General features: G+C 50.1%; 1 protein-coding gene across 6 annotated transcripts in view; it reads right to left on the minus strand.

The window, feature by feature from the left end:
• Positions 1-551: 551 nt before the first annotated feature.
• Kyat1 (kynurenine aminotransferase 1) overlaps positions 552-16951 on the minus strand; it is a 25016-nt gene continuing 8616 nt past the window's right edge. The window contains exons 2-14 of one of the 6 annotated variants that reach the window (XM_021193847.2): positions 11068-11271; positions 8750-8808; positions 6545-6692; positions 3660-3809; positions 3499-3585; positions 3124-3252; positions 2609-2729; positions 2277-2353; positions 2096-2185; positions 1808-1994; positions 1643-1722; positions 1111-1197; positions 559-997 (exon numbers count right to left, since the gene is read on the minus strand). In XM_021193847.2, the coding sequence (XP_021049506.1) occupies positions 932-997; positions 1111-1197; positions 1643-1722; positions 1808-1994; positions 2096-2185; positions 2277-2353; positions 2609-2729; positions 3124-3252; positions 3499-3585; positions 3660-3809; positions 6545-6692; positions 8750-8808; positions 11068-11172 (1386 nt within the window). In that variant the 5' untranslated portion in view covers positions 11173-11271 and the 3' untranslated portion in view covers positions 559-931. Of the gene's footprint in view, positions 998-1110; positions 1198-1642; positions 1723-1807; positions 1995-2095; positions 2186-2276; positions 2354-2608; positions 2730-3123; positions 3253-3498; positions 3586-3659; positions 3810-6544; positions 6693-6779; positions 6800-8749; positions 8809-9025; positions 9562-11067; positions 11272-16951 lie in introns of those variants that run through there. The other 5 variants (XM_029536576.1, XM_021193848.2, XM_029536575.1 and 2 more) reach the window with 5 other exon arrangements.

Raw genomic sequence — 16951 nt, forward strand, 5'->3', positions numbered from 1 at the left:
GCCTGCCTCTGCTTTCCAAGTGCTGGGATTAAAGGAGTGTGGCACCACGCCCAGCTTTCGAGTCCCATTTCTAAGCCTGGTGTGGAGCATGCTGTATTCTCAGTGCTCTGCAAACAGAGGCAGGAGGATCACAAGTTCAAGGGGTGGAAGTGGGGGCTCCTGGACTTTGCCATCCCCCACACTCCCTCCTCAGCAGGCTGTTGGGATGGCAGGTAAATGGGGACTGATCACAGATGCGCTTCTTGCCTCTGTGCCACTACCCAGGAGGATGTTCTTGAACTGCTGTGAATGTCTCCAAGAAGCCATTCCGGTCCACACATGTGAACACCCCAACCCAGCCTGCTACGTGCACTCTCTGGGCGTGAGGAACATAGCAGACAGCTTGGAGCTGAATTTGGATTGCCATGCAAAGTCCTGTGACTTTAGATGAGTTCCAGGTTTCCAGTTCATGCCCCCCCCCCATAAAGACAGTGTCGGGTCTGAGGTTCTCTGGGGTCCGTTCCAGCTATTCCAAGCCCTGTCCAGGCGTCCAAAGGAAGACAGAAGCTGCCTTGAGGGTTCTAATAACTTAAAACTTTATTAGGAACAGTAGCAACACCGTAAGGTGACATGAGAGGAGGTGGAGAAGCCACTGAGCCTCAGCAGGGCTAAGGTGGGGCTGGGGCTCCAGGCCTGATCCTCCATCCTTTCCTGTCCCAGGCAGAGAGGCCAGAAACAACCAAGGTGCTACAAGAACCTACAGAGGCACAGACTGAGGCCCAGCACTGGCCCCCAACCCAATACAGCAGTCCAGACATTGGTTAAGATGGCTGAAACCCCCAAGAAATGGCCTCTTTCCTGGAACAGTACCCACCCACACAGCTGGGCCCTGCAGCGCCATCCCTGTGTTAAAGCACAGCTGAGGCCTCTGTTGGAGGCGGGGATGAGCGCCTCAGGGTTGGGGCTCTCCTTTCCAGCTGCACAGCCTCTCATCCATGGCCTGGAGTGTGGCCTTGTCCTGCAAGATATGCACTGAGCCTTCTCTCACCCCCCCCCCATCCCCAGTGGCTAGCCAGGCCCAGCAGCCCCCCCCACACGCCACCCTACCACCCCTCCCCCGCTTTCTCTCACCTTCACAAAACAGAATCGGACATAGTGGTCAAAGTCCTTCTGATGGGGCCGGCTATAGAAGATGGAGACAGGGATGGCCACCAGGCCCTGGGGACAAACGCGGAAGACCATGTCTATGTATAGCCTTGAGAGCTAAGACAGAGCTCAGGGACAGAGGAAGGCTGGGTGTGTCCCCTCCATCTCCTGTTCCGTTAAGGAGAGACCACTGTGTGACATCACACTGGGATCCTCCTAGGGTGCAGACAGACAGAACAGACTCTGCAGCATGCCTGGGCAGAGCTGGGAAGAACTATGTTTGAACCTCAGAGGTCTGAGCAGGGTTCAGAGCAGATGAGCTAGGTCCTCACTGTCTGGGAGGGAAGGCCGGGCTCAGACAAGGGCAGGGCCTCCTGGAGCCAGCATAGCTTCTTTGTTCAAGTGAACCATCCTTGTAGCAGGAGTCGCGGAAAAGGTTGGGCTGGCGTCACTTGACTGGACCAGACACATGACCAGTGCAACTACATCTCCTGGCCCTGGCTAGAGCCCAGCCTACCTTGTTTTTGATCATCCACTTGGCAAAGCGTCTATCATAGGGCTCATCCACATCACCAGGCAGGTCGGGCATGCTGCTCTCTGGGGCAACGAAAGAGGTTGTGCTGAGTCCTCGCCAACTTTGGTACCTTCCCAAACCCTGAGTGACACGGCCAGACCCACTCACTGAAGTCTGAGATGTCTGCAATGAGGAAGTAGCTGCCCTGGGGGATCAAGGGCTTGAGGCCCACTGACTGCAGGCTCCGGATCATGTGGTCTCGGTTTAGACTCATGGCCTGTGGCAGCTGCAAAAAGTAACTGCTGGGTTGTCCAAAGTGTTGCTGCTCCCGCTCAAAGCACTGGGCTACTGCAGCCTAGGCAAGGCAGATGGACAGACAGACTGATAGGTCAGCTATGACTTGTCTGGGGGCTTTCTGGCACCTTCCCAGACCATGGGATTTCCTGCCTTTCTCACCTGGGCCTGGGTGGGGCAGTGGAAGATAGAATTCTGGTGCACAGTCCGCAGGTGCTTCATGATGTTATCTGGACCCATGACCCAGCCCACCTAGACCAGGAGACAGTAGGGTCTCAGGACCAGAGGAGGCCTCTCTCAACCCTCCCGCTGCTGCCGCCACCTGTTACGTGGTCACACTTACCTTCCAGCCAGTGGCACTGAAGCTTTTGCCTGCACTGCCGATGGTCAGGGTCCGATCCCACATGCCAGGGAGGCTGGCTACCAAGGGCCAAGAAGAGCAAATGCTGAAATGGGCAAGGTGGAGGGAAGGGACCAGGGACTGGGGATTTATCCACTACACTGTTGGCAGGACCTATGCATTTCCTGCTCCTGACAGGCTCTGAAAGCAGATGCTACTGCACTCCTCGGAGCTCAGGGAGGGGAAGCCCCTGCCCACAGTCACACCAGTGCACAGTTCCACAGCCCCGGGGCCTGATCCCCAGGCCTAGGCTGCTCCCAGCTGGCCTGGCTCACCAATGCTGACGTGCTGGTGCCCATCATAGACCAGCCACTGGTAGACCTCATCAGAGATGCACAGGACATCGTGCTGTTGGCACAGAGCAGCCACCAGCTCCAGCTCCATCTTAGAGAATACCTGTGGGAGCCAAGGTCACAGGTGTGCAGCTGGGACTGTCCCCAAGGGCAGAGCCTGCTTAGAGTGCAAGACCCTATCAGGTCTCAGGGTCTCTCTGGACTACCTCTTTGCAATATTGGTCAGTATCGTCAGTATCGCATCTAGCTCTGCAATAATGGCTCTGTGGGACTGGCTATGTCTGGATCCCACTGCACAAACAGATAAAGTCACTGGTCCAAAGCACTCAGCCCATACACACAAGCCTTCACAGCTCTGGGAGGATTGGTCCTCAGAGCTTCAGACATTCAGCCCTCCCACTTCAGGCAGGGAAACTGAGGCCCGAGAGAGCTCATGTTCAAGATCAGAAGGAAACGTCTGCTTGCAGAGATCTCTGAATGGATGGATCCCCTGGTACCTTTCCCAGAGGGTTGTTGGGTGTGTTGAGGACCAGGATCTTGGTGCGAGGTGTGAACTTGCTGGCTAGTTCTGTGGGATCCAGCTGCCAATCATTGCTGGATCCTAGCTGCCCCTTAGGAGCAGGGTTCTGTGGGGGTTGGAGGGAGCAGTATTTACTTTCCTGACCGCAGCTCATCTCCGTTCATATCTGTCCCCATTTCTCTTCTCTTAGCTCTGGGCTCCACCTCCATCCGCCCAGTTGAGGGGACTCCCTTCCCTTGTCCCATGTCCCAGGATTTAGCTCAGCTCATACCTTGGGTCCCTCAACCCACCCATGCCCACCCAGGAAACCTTACCAGCCTTAGCCTACCCATAACCACCCAGCATTCCTTACCGGCCTCAGGGACACGAACACAGGGCGACCTCCAGCCATCATTGTCATGGGTTCGTAACAATCAAAAGCAGGTTCTATGATGATGACCTGGTTCAAGGGTCAGGTTAGCTGGGGTCGGCACTGCCCTGGGCTCCTCCCTCCCATGAGGTATCACCTCTCACCTCGTCCCCTTCATCCACCAGGGCCTGAAAGGCTGTGAACAAGGCCCCATAGGCACCCACTGTCACCAGCACATTCTTGAGTGGGTCCATCTCCTGTCCCAGCAGCTTGCCAAAGAAACTTGCCAGGATCTTGGTCAGTGGAGGGTAACCCTGCCGGGACAGCACGGTCAGGCATCCAGCATCAGCTGTGACTACACCAGCTCAGCTGCACCCAGGCAGAAGTCAGCTTCCTTGGCCTGAACCTGTTTCATTTCCTCTAGCAGCCTGGCCATGGAGTCAGACCCAGAGCTGGTATGTGGGGGAAGCTGACATTATGTCTGTCTCCTTCTATAGCACAGCAGGGCAGCAGAAACCCACACTTCCCTGTGTGCCTACCTGACCCCCCCCCCCGCCACAGTCCTGGAGCCAAAGATTATTTGTTGAGGTGCATTACAAAATAGAATGCAGAAGAAACTGTCTTGCTCAAGGTCGTAGAGAATGAGGTGTAGGAATAGCATGGGCTTTTTTTTTCCTTTTTATGTATAGCCCTGGCTGTCCTGGAACTCACTTTGTAGACCAGGCTGGCCTCGAACTCAGAAATCTGCCTGCCTCTGCCTCCCGCATGCTGGGATTAAAGGCATGCACCAACACGCCCGGCTTTTTTTTTTTTTTCCTTTTTTAAACAACATAACAACAACAAAACATTTATTTGGAGAGGTGTGGTGGTGCACACCTTTAATCCCAGCAACTGAAGAGGCAGAGGCAGACAGATTTGAGTTCGAGGCCAGCCAGGTCTACGGAGTGAGTTCCAGGAGAGCAAGAACTACATAGAGAGACCCTACCTCAAAAGAAAAAATTATTTAGTGTTTGTGTGCATGTGTGTGTATACAAGCATGTACACGCATATGTACACCAGCACACATATGGCAGTCAGAGGACAACATTTAGGAGTGGCTCTCTTCATCTACCATGTGGGATCTAGGGACCAAACTCACAGAGATCCACCTGCCACTGCCTCCCAAGTGCTGGGATTAAAGGCATGCACCACTACACCTGGCTTCACATTTGATTTTCAAGTCATGAATTTTACCTGCAAGTTTATCCTAAGGGATGGAGAGGTGGCTTAGTGGCTAAGAGCATATCTTGTCCTTTCAGAGGACCTGGGTTCAATTCCCAGCACCCACATAAGACAGCTCCACAACCACTTGTAACTGCAGCTCCAGGGGGTCTGCCATCTCTGATCTTCAGGGGCACCTACACTCATGTGCACAGACCCACACACAAACACACACAATTAAAAATAACAAAAATGGATATTTAAAATAATATAACAAGCTGGGCAGTGGTGGCACATGCCTTTAATCCCAGCACTTGAGAGGCAGAGGCAGGCAGCTTTCTGAGTTTGAGGCCAGCCTGGTCTACAGAGTGAGTTCCAGGACAGTCAGGGCTACACAGAGAACCTCTGTCTCAAAAACCCAAAATAATAATAATAATAATAATAACAACAACAACAACAACAAAGACAACTGGCAATGTTTACAACAGCCGTGGGAAGCAGCCCACTAATATAGATAGACTGGGTAATTAACACATGGCACATCTGGGTAATGAAAGAGAACAAAATAGCCATTAAAAGATGTGAGGAAATGCAGAGAACAAAGCTCCACCCGATACATCTACACCGGAACTCCTACACCTAAGGCTCGGGACATCACAGAAGAGTGGGCGGGAGACTGTAGGAGCCAGGGACGAGGATGTCTTCTAGAGACAGTGTCTTCTGTACAGGACAGGGAAGCCATAGAATTTCAACAATATCGCTGCCTAAACAAAACCTGCACAAGAACAAAACCAGCTGACATGCCAACATGGATGTGGGCCGTTTCACAAGGCCCTGCCCAGTCACTGGCTGCTAAGAGAATCACTCTTTTCCAGTGGTGAGCCCTCATAGCTTATCTAGTCTCAAGTGGTCAGTCCTAGACACTACACAGAAGAGTACTAAATGATCTCCGTACATGTTGTGTTGTGTGTCCTTACACACACTGTAACTGTGATAAGTGAGGAAGAGCTGGTGAGTGTGGAAGGAGCGCTGGGCACAGGCAGAGGTGGAGGAAGGAGGGGATGATGTCAGCACAGCACTGTGTGAAACTCTAAAGGGAGTGAGGAGCTGCATGGAGCTGGCACCCCAAGGCCCTGAGCTGGGGGACTTTAAAGGATAAAGGGACTTTGACTTTGACTGGAAGGATGTCCAGGGTACATTCCTTACTGACAGCATCAACTTACATTGCATTGCATACAGGATGAGTCCATTCAAGGTAAAGAATAGTAAGCATAGCAAAAAATGTTAGGAAATTCCCTACAAGCAATACTGAGACTGCAAAATTTAAGAAGTGCTGTTCTAGCCAGCAGTGGTGGCACACTCCTCTAATCCCAGACCTCACGAGGCAGAGACAGGTGGATCTCTTTGAACAGGAGGCCAGCCTGGTCTATAGTGAGTACCAGGACAGCCAGGTCTACACAGAGAAACCCTGTCTTAAACAAACAAACAAACGACAAAAAAAAAAAACCCAAAACAACAAAAAGCACTGTTCTAGTCCAGTGTTGGCAACTGCCTATTGTGTGGCTCCCACAGAGCCTTTAGGATTTAGTCTGATGCCAAGGGCAGCCTGTCTTTCCCAGGCTGGTTGAGGCACCACCTGCTCCTGGAAGCTCCCTTCCCACTACTATGTGACACTTCCTCCATTCCCACAGCCTGGGTCAGAAGGTTCCTGATCTGCCTTCTGCCCTGGACCTGAGGTGCAGGGCACAGGACTCTCAGTAACTGAGGGACGCTGAACTGGGCTCTGTTCCTCGACCCTTGACAGACTGTGTCAGTGCCCCAGGACCTTCTGGAGAGGCAGGAGACTCACAAACGCCATGGTGTACTGGTTGAGCATGAAGTTCCCAGTGGTAGCCTGCTGCAAAGCTTGTACAGCAAAGTCCGGAGGCGAGAAGTCAGGGAAGCCCTGGCCCAAGTTTACGACATCATATTCCTTGGACAGTCTGACAAACTCCACCCTGGAAACAAAGAGAGAGTCAGATCCTGGAAGGTCACCTGTTTCCTGAGGGGTACTTGTGCCTGTCTGCGGGTCAGGGTTAACATACATGGGACAATTTAGAAAGATAACACACGGGCTGGTGAGATGGCTCAGTGGGTAAGAGCACCCGACTGCTCTTCCGAAGGTCCGGAGTTCAAATCCCAGCAACCACATGATAGCTCATAACCATCTGTAACAAGATCTGACGCCCTCTTCTGGAGTGTCTGAAGACAGCTACAGTGTACTTACATGTAATAAATAAATAAATCTAAAATAAAAAAAAAAAAAAGAAAAGAAAAGAAAAAGAAAGATAACACACCTCTACCTCCACTTGTGTGGCTCCCATGTTTTAAGGTGGCCAGGTCCTGTACCAATCATATGGCTTAGCCCAGGAGACTTCAAACTTTGACCACGACTATGGTCTGAAACATTTATATTCACATAGGCTACAGCCTGTTCTCTCTTCCCCTAACTCTCTCTCATTCATTCTCCACGTAGCTGGAGGGCAAGCCCGTCAAAGCTCCACCCCTGAGCCACCCGCCCCAGTTGTTCTGACTTGTTAAAGACACCCCTTGAGCAGGGCGTGGTGATGTTTTACTTGGAGATCCCACAAAGATGGCCTAACCTGTTACATCCATCCTCAGAAAAGTATGAAACAGTTGGCTCACACTACTACCCGGTGGCCTGTGTGGCTGACTGTGGTCTGGGCCTCTCTGGGGACACAGCTGAGTGCCAGGCAATGCCAGGCTGCTCCTTTGTACCTTGGCAGTGGCCTTCATAGTAAACTTGTGAGGTCGGTAGAGCACGTCCTCTGAGTCCTGTGCACTGCTCTGGTGAATTAAGTGACCCCAGGAGGAGCATATGTGAATCAGGATGTGTACATGTGTGCAGAACTGCATGTATGCATGTGTATGTTTATATGCATGTGCAGGTATGCATCTGAAGGTCAGAGGACAACCTTGGTGTCACTCCTCCTCTGGCTCCTTCTATCTTTTTGTTTAAGGCAAGGGGTCTCACTGGTCTGGAATTCCACTGAGTAGACCACACTAATGCTGGGATTACAGGTAAGCGCCACAATTAGCTGACCCAAACTCAGGCCCTAACGCCTCAGAGGTCACCACTTTTTTGAACAGGCCATCCTTCCCGCTCCAAACTCACAGCCAAATAGTCACAAAGACACAAGCACAGGCCACAGCATATGTCTGGGCGGGCTCTGTGCGGCAGGCAGTGCTGTGGGTCAAAGCCCTGTTGTTGTGGGACATGGCAGGATATGGACTGGACAGAGGAGCTATAGGACTGCTTGGCTGTGTGTGTGTGTGCGTGTGTGCGTGCGTGCGTGCGTGCGTGCGTGTGCATATAAAGAGCTGTTAGTGACTGAGGGCAAGAAGAACTGTATGTGTTAGGTAAGGGTGTTCATTTTCCTTTTTGTGAGTGTACACACGTGTGTGTGTGTGTGTGTGTGTATGTGTGTGTGTGTGTGTTTGGTGTTAACCCAGAGGAGGTGGGCAAGTATCTTGAGCTATGACCCTCCTGTCCCTTTGACGTAAGGTCTCTCGCTAACCTGGAGCTAGGATGCTGAACAGCCCAGCAGCCCTCCTCTTTCTGTTTGCCACAGCACTGGGATTATGAGACATGGCCACGCCCAGCTTTGGAAAAATAGTAAGTTCTAGGACTTGAACCTACGTAGGTACTCTAGCAGATGCCACAGGTCCTCACACCCACTGAAACATCTCTCCAGCCTCAAGGATGCTTTTTTGAAACATGTTTTTGGTTTCCAGTTGGATGAATCCCAGATGTATGGAAGCCATTGCTAGTCCACAAGGCCCTTCAGGGGGAGAAAACCATTTCCAGTTTGTACCAGTGTCTCCTGCCCAGCCAGGTGGGGGGCACTCAGAGGTTTGAGGCTAGTCCACTATCTTGCCTCTCCTATGCTGTGGCTGTCACACACATTCTGGGTACACTGAGTTACTACAAGTCAGAGATTGTCAGCCCATGGGAGAAAGGACACCCAGACCCATCCCCAGCCCCTCAGCTCACCAGGGGTTGTGATCGATCCCCTCCAGCCTTCGAGCCTGCAGCCGTTTGGCCATGGTGAGCTGGGTACAGAGAAGGGAAGTCCAGTATGAGAATCTTCCTGGTGTGGCGTGTGTGCAACCCCAGACAGCTGCTTTAAGATCATAGCCCCACCCTCTGAGTTTTGAAATGGGTGGAGATCCAGCCTCAGGTGGCCCAGCTAGCTGGGACCTGTTCTCCTAGCCTACCCCTGAGGACTCCTCGAAGGGCTCCATCACCCTTCCAGCCTCTACCACCCACCTGAGGGAGGCTGTGAGCGGGAAGTCCACCAGTCCTGAGACAGAGCCGATGGCCAGGTTACAGGTGACCCCAGAAGGGCTGAGGGCTGGGAAGAGGGGTGTGGAGGGAGGAGGAGGGTCCCATGAACAATGGCACTTGCACTGGCAAAGGCTTTCCTGGGCCTGGTGAGGGGCTTGCTCACTCAGGCCCAGGAGGGAGCAAAGCTAGGCCACGCCCATTGGAGGCCAATGAAGATCAGGATGGTCAGGATCCGCTAAGTCCCCATAGCACCCACAAGGCACAGGAGGGCAAGAGGCACACAGAGGCTCAGAGAAGCACTTGTGCCAGCAGTCTTGATGCTAGGCCCCGCCCTGGAGAAGCCTTGGGCCATGTGTGGTAAGGAAGGCTTCACTGCAGTCTGAGATCCTGGCAACGGCACACAGCATCTTTGCCAGCTCTGTGCTCTGCCCTTCGGCTCAATCCTGGATGATGTCATGTCTAGCACTCACAGTGTAGACCACTGAGCTCAGAAGAGGGTGGTCCTGAGACTACATCATGACATCCAAAACGTCAGGGGTGATTTTTGTTGATGAGTTGATTAGCAAATATTTTACTTTTCTTCCTTTACTTATTATTTTTCTTTTTTCTTTCTTTTTCTTTTCTTTCTTTACTTTACTTTTCTTTTCTTTTTTTTTTTTTTTTTTTTTTTTTTTTTTTTTTTTTTTTTTTTTTTTTTTTTTTTTTTTGTTTGTTTGTTTGTTTTCGAGACAGGGTTTCTCTGTGTAGCCCTGGCTGTCCTGGAACTCACTTTGTAGACCAGGCTGGCCTCAAACTCAGAAATCCGCCTGCCTCTTCCTCCCGAGTGAGGCAATGAACAGGAATGAGGAATAAATGAACAGGAATCCCCACTATGTATGTATCTCTGCTCGTGCCTAGTGTGCATGATGCTGTAGGCAGGTCACCCAGGGGCTCGCAGAGCCTCCTCCTCTCTCTTTCTGCTTCCCAGCTTTTGTTTGCTTCTGTTAGGGAATGTGTACAGACATCACATTATTTTATTGGCTGGGTTTTCGGGTTATTTTTTTTTTTTAAGCTATAGCTCATTCATTTTCTGGGGTATGCACGTTACAGCTTGTGTGTGGAGGTCAGAGGACAACTTGCCAGAGTTGATCCTTGGTTCCCCACTACGTGAGTCCCAGTCATCAAACTCAGGTCACTGAGACTGGTGACAAGTACTTTCAGCTGGTGAGCCACCTCTCCAGCCTGATTGGTATATTTCTGGCTCTGCAGCCTGATTGGTGTATTTCTGGCTCTGCAGCCTGATTAGTGTATTTCTGGCTCTTTTTTGGTCTTTGATTGATTCTAACAGGTGCACTTCACACTGCCTCTTTTCTGAGTTTGAGCCTGTCTCTAACCTACAGCTTCACGGACATTTCCTCAGGTCACAGCAGCAGAGCCTCTCCCTGTGGACAACAGCATGAAGCCAGGTGCACCAGGTGGCTCTTCATCTGGGATGGAGGTGAGGGGAAAGAGGGAGAGATTATGAATGAGATGAATGAGATAAATGGATAACGGGATGGATGAGGCCCAGCAGTGGGAGTGTGGAGCTTGGTTGGGCTGGGGAGGGAGCAGGGCAGGAGGGCACAAACTTACAGATGAACAGAAATGAGTGGAGATGAATGGCCTTGAGAAGGAGAGAGAACTGTCATTCTCAAGGCCAATACAGCAGTCAATACATGGATAAATCAGGGAACAGTGCTATTCTCAAGCTATATATACCACGATCAGCCAACCAAGATGTATTGTGCTCCCACTCTGTGCTATGAGGTGGGCTGGGCCCTGGGCTGACCATGGATAGACAGGCAGGAACCAACATACAAGCATCCATGCAGAGCTAAGTTCCAGATGAGAGAAGCAGGACCAAGGGAGATGACAAGCCAGCTGTAGTCTAGAAAGGCTCTGGAAGAGTGGACTCATGCACAGCTTTGAAGGCAAGACCAAGCCAGACCCCAGGCCCCTCCCCTCCAGGGCTGTGAATATGGGCGAGTGCCATGCAGGACACTTACAGACTGGTGCAAGCACCGGCTGAGTGAGGCTCCAGCCTTCCTTCCCCAGAGTGGCCACACCAGGTGCACCGAGAGGCCTGCTGCACTCCTGAACATGCCTCCCATATCCGAGGCACTGCAGACTTCCCCTCCAGGGGTACAGAAGGGCAGACAGTCTAGGCCAGAAAATGGCTCCGAGCCAAGGCCTGAGTCCCACACACAGTTCTAACAACAACAACAACAACATAGAATCACTGTGCACTGGGTTGCTGCCAGGCACTTTATTGTGTGACTCACCTCAGTCACTCTCAGTGACCCTTTAAAGTTCAAATCACCTGCAGGGGCAAATGACCCAGGTGAAGGTCATTGACAGATGCTAGCAACACAGCATAAACCCAGACTCCTGCTCCAATTCTGGAAACACGCATACACACACACACACACACACACACACACACACACGCACGCACGCACATGCACACATGCATGCACATGCACACGCACACACACCCAGCATTCCTGTTTAGCCTAATGAACTGTAATATCTAAAATGAATTCAAACCACCCAGTACCTTCCCTCTTAGAAAAGGACTTTCCAAACTGTACTAGCAGGCCAAGTGCAGAGCCAGATAAGGAAGCTGGCTGACTAAACAAATGTGAAAACATAGTTTTAGCGGTCAAAATGATTAAGCCTGCAGCTGTCAAAATAATATTAGTTGTTTTCAGAGAAATAACCAAAACAAAAATAACAGTTCTCAGAAAAATTCTCCTACCTGCTTCTCACACTGAATTCTGAGAAAAAAAAACCACAAACTGCCCTGACCTTGCTAGGATTCCCTGTGACGTTAATAGCTGTGACGTTAATAGCTGACCCATAAGTTCAAAATGTACTACTGCTTTGCTGATCAAATCGTAATAACCCACCATGGGGGCAAGCAAAGTGAGTCACCAGGCCAGAGGTAGTCACTGTGCAAACCAACCAGTGCCTGACAAGGTTACTTGCTACAACAATGAGAATAAGACAGCTGCCCTGTTGCTCAAATCCGCCCCTTACAAGGTATAAAAAGTGTGTTCTTTGTTCTGGGTCTCTCCTATGGTGTGCTGGGAGGGAAGTCCCCAACATGTTGGATCAATAAAAATCCTTGCCAGGCATGGTGGTGCACGCCTTTAATCCCAGAACTCAGGAGGCAGAGGCAGGCAGACTTCTGGATTCGAGGCCAGCCTGGTCTACAAAGTGAGTTCCAGGACAGCCAGGGCTATACAGAGAAACCCTGTCTCGAAAAAAATAAAATAAAATAAAAAAATAAAAATCCTCATGCAGACGCGGGCGTGGTGGCGCACGCCTTTAATCCCAGCACTCGGGAGGCAGAGTCAGGTGGATTTCTGAGTTCAAGGCCAGCCTGGTCTACAGAGTGAGTTCCAGGACAGCCAGAGCTATACAGAGAAACCCTGTCTTGAAAAACCAAAAAACAAACAAACAAACAAACACCAAGTCAAAGCAAAACCAAGAAGCCAGCAGTACAACATAAACCCTAGCAGACAACTCTGGATGCAACACATCACCCAATTCCAAAACTCACTACAGAGCAAACCTGAGGGGACCAAAAAATAAAATAGTAATAATGGTAATAATAAATCCAAAGGGAACAATATGAACTGACTGTACCACCCAGAGCTCCCAGAGACTAAACCACCAACCAAAGAATACACATGGAGGAATCCATGGCTCCAGACACATATGTAGCAGAGGGTGGCTTTATCTGACATCAGTGGGAGGGGAGGCCCTTGGTCCTATGGAGGCTTGATGACCCAGAACAGGGGGATGCTAGAGCAGTGAGGCAGGAGTGGGTGAGTGGGTGGGGGAGTACCCTCATAGAGGCAGAGTGGGAAGGAGGGGGATATTGGATGGGGGTTTGTAGAGAGGTATCCAGGAAGGGGATAATGAATGAATGAATGAATGAACAAAATGATTAATAATAATAAAAACCCAAAGGGGATTGGATGAAGGACAGATGTGCAGAGCATGAATCGGAACCAACAATTCCCAAATCAACTGCCATGCTCATGGGTGATTGCTCCTACAGAGGGCAAGACAATTGTGGGAAAGAACACAGTCTTTAGCACATGCTGCTGGATCAACTGGACACTAGCACTAGCCTGAAATGACGCCCAAGTCCACCCCAGGCAAAAGGTGTTTACTCAGTCTGTTAATGAAGTACAATACCGGGAGATAGAGGGCGTGGGAGCAACTGGCCTATGTTCTAAGCTTTGGAAGAAAGGGCAGAGTTTTAAGAGGCAAAAAACTGAACCAGGTGTGGTGGTGCATGCCCATAATCCCAGCACTGGGGCAGGGGGATTGTCACAAGTTTGAGTCCATTTTGATCAACATAGTAAGTGTCAGGCCAACCAGTACTATAACATAGCAAGATTCTGCCCCCCCCACACACACACACACCATTACTCCACACACACACACACACACACACCAGTACTCTACAAATTGTCAAAGATCTACTGGTGATTTTTGTGGGGCTGTTGCAGGGATGGGGCTCAGAATTTGTAGCCCCTGTCTGTGGTTTGGTCCAGGTTGCAAATAAAAAAGCAGGCATGGGCTCTCTTTCCTCAAAAGCTCCTTTGTAGTGACATTTTTGAAAAACCTGGAATTTTAGTTTCTTTAAAAAAAAAACAACCCACAGAGATATTATAAGAAGGTGTTTTCGTTTTAACCCCAGGAGTGGGGATGCGGGCTGCTTCTTACTGTCCACAGCAACTGACTGATTTGCCTTGTGTTCTACAGAGGTGTGGTTTGTTAAAAATCATGCTCAAAGAAGAAACAAATGGAAAAAATAGATTCTTGGACCCCTGTCTCTTTCCCTTCCATCTTTCTTTTTCTCCTATCTAGTGATAAATATAGGATGAGGGAAGGGGGTAGAGGATGGGGCAGAGAAGAACCCACAAAGTAGCAGAGACCAGCTACACTCCCTGGCTCTATTTGAGGGTGCTGAGCCAAAGAATAACCATTTCTGAGATCTCCCTTTACAACAGCTACACAGAAAGAATGGCTTTGGAGTGGGCTTCGTGTTGCATGCCTGTAGTCCTGACATCTGGGAGACTAAGGCAAGGAGATTGGGAGTTTGAGGCCGGCCTTGACTTCGTATGTCAGCTTGGACTGCCTCACCTCAAAGTTAAAAACCCTGCCTCACGCCATGCGTCAAGGGATGAATTCATGACGGTTGATGCTGTGGGTCTCCTGTGGCATTCCTGACCCTTCCAGTTCCTACAGTCCTCCCTCTCCTCCATCAGTGTTCACGGGCTCCACCTCCTGTGTGGTTGTGGGTCTCTGAATCTGCTGCCATCAGTTGCTGGATGGAGCGAGCTTCTCTGATGGTGATTATGCCAGGCTCCTGTCTATGAGGATAGCAGAATCATTTGGGAATCATTTCTTTGGGGGGGGGGCTCACTGAGACTGAACTGACAATCAGGGAGCCTGCATTGGTCTAACCTAGTCTCTACATAGGTTTTATAGTTGTGTTGCTTAGTGTTTTTGTGCGACTCCTAACAGACAGAGCGGGGAGAGAGGAGCTATTTCTGACCATTTTGCCTGTTTGGGGGACCCTTGTCCTAGGCTCCCTTGACCAGCCTTAATAGGAGGGGAGGTGCAGGTCTTATTCCAACTTGCTATGCCATGTTTGGTGGATATCTCTGGGAGCCTGCCCTTTTTCTAATGAGGAGAGGAGGGAGGGAAACTATGGTCAGGATGTAATATATCAGAGAATAAATCAATGAAAGAATGAACACAGTATCTCACATGACTACATGTATGAGCTAAAGTAACAAAAATCTGAGCTAGGGGATGGGTGGACACCAATAACCCTCAGGAGGCTGAGGCATGAAGATTGCAAATTTCTTTATTTGTTATGTGTATGCGTATTTTGTCTGCATAGATACCTGTGCACTGCAGGCGTGAAATGGGAGCCCGGAAGAGGGTACTGGATCCTTATCCTCTAACTGGAGTTACAGATGCTGTGAGCTCCCAGCTGAGTGCTGGAAACCTTTTCGCTATCCGCTGCAACTTTGGACAATACTCTTTTTTTTTTTTTTAAGATTTATTTATTTCATGTATATGAGTACACTGTCACTGTCTTCAGACACACCAGAAGAGGGCATCCGATCCCATTACAGATGATTATGAGCTACCATGTGATTGCTGGGATTTGAACTCAGGACCTCTGGAAGAGCAGCCAGTGCTCTTTCTTAACTGCTGAGCCATCTCTCCAGCCGCTGGACAATACTCTTACCTACTGTTCCATCCCTGGAGGTTCTGGGCATAAAACTCAGGCCACCCGAGTTGGTGGCAGATGTAACCTGCTCAGCCATCTTGCCAGCCCCAGAATCATAGGCGTTTGGATGCAACCCAAGCTACATAGTTAAGACCGTGTCTCCAAACAAACAAACAAACAAACAAGGGCTGGACCTGAAGCTCAGCAGTAGAGCCCTTGACTGGTGTGTCCCGGGCCTGGGCTCCATCCAAGCTGGACCACATGAATAAATACATCTTCTCTGGGCCTCTCAGCTCCTGTTAGAGTACATTCGGCAAGTTTCTCTCATTAGCCTTGGAAGGTTTCCAACAAGGACACTACAGCGCTCCTGTCCCTAATGTCAGCTACGTAGTCCCATGCACATGTGACTTCCCAGGTCCAGGTCCCTTGTTTACCTGCACTTGTGTCTCTCCTGGCTAACGCTCTCTTCTGATATTCCATTTTGTGAAATGCTACCTGGGTCCCCTAGTTTTATTACTTGGTGACAGCATGCTTTGTTGCCTGTCCCTGAACAAATACAGTGACTAATCGGCCCCCCGACATGGGAAGCAGGGGCCTGACATGACTGGCTGCCACTCCCACGTAACCTGTCATTTTGCAATCTGTCTTTCCTTGAAATCTGTGGGGGAGAACTAACTACAAAGTTCATGTTATGCAACTGTCAGTGATTAACTTTATATGGTCACTGACACTTGAACTGTGTTATTGAGAGCCTGGGTTATTTAAGTAAATCTGCAATTTATCCTTATCACAATGGTGTGGTGAGGCTGCTTAATATAATGAGTGGTTATGATTATGTTGAAGAAAGAGTGTTTGAAGAGGCTCTATGGAATTATAAAACCTGGCTTCTCTGGGTTGGGACTGGAGACGTATAGACTTGCACATAGTTTGATTTGTAAGTGTGTGTTCAGTGTGCACAGAAGCAGTGTGTGGCTGAGTGTGTGTGTGTGGGAGGACAGAGGTTAACCTGTAACTCCTCTCCATCTTGTCTTCTCCTCCCCGGGAGACCCTACAGGTATACCAGGGTTATTCTTACACCGGAGCTGTCTTCCGATACAGTTGCTGGAAAAGCACTTGTCTGGCATCAGTGGATCTGGGCTCTATTTTTAGCAAGGCTTTGAACCCCACAGAGACTTGAAGTAAATAATGGTGGCTTGGTGTTGGAGTGGGGGTAGGATAGTGGACTACGCATGAGAAGTGATGTCCACAGGCCCGAGGGACTGTTGGTCACAGTTGTATTGTGGTGACAGTGGCGTTTGTCTGAACATTTACTCAAAATCATGAAGAATTTGATGGAATGTAAAATCCACAAGGTGTGGGGTGAAAGGGTAGAGGTGGAGTGGGGCGGGGAGCCTGGACTGTGGCTCAGGGGTTAGGAGTCCATGGTGTTCTGTCAGAGCCAAATAAAGTCTATCTTCTAGTTTGGTTCCTAGCACCCGTGTCAGACCATGTCAGACTGTGTCAGATGGTTCACAAATATTTGGAACTCCAGTTCCAGGGCATCTGATACTCTTACCTGGCTTCCAGGCATAAACCTAAACACACCACACACACACACACACACACACACACACACACACACACAC

Source organism: Mus pahari, chromosome 3 (genome assembly GCF_900095145.1).
Source record: "Mus pahari chromosome 3, PAHARI_EIJ_v1.1, whole genome shotgun sequence".
In the NCBI taxonomy this organism is placed as follows: domain Eukaryota; kingdom Metazoa; phylum Chordata; class Mammalia; order Rodentia; family Muridae; genus Mus; species Mus pahari.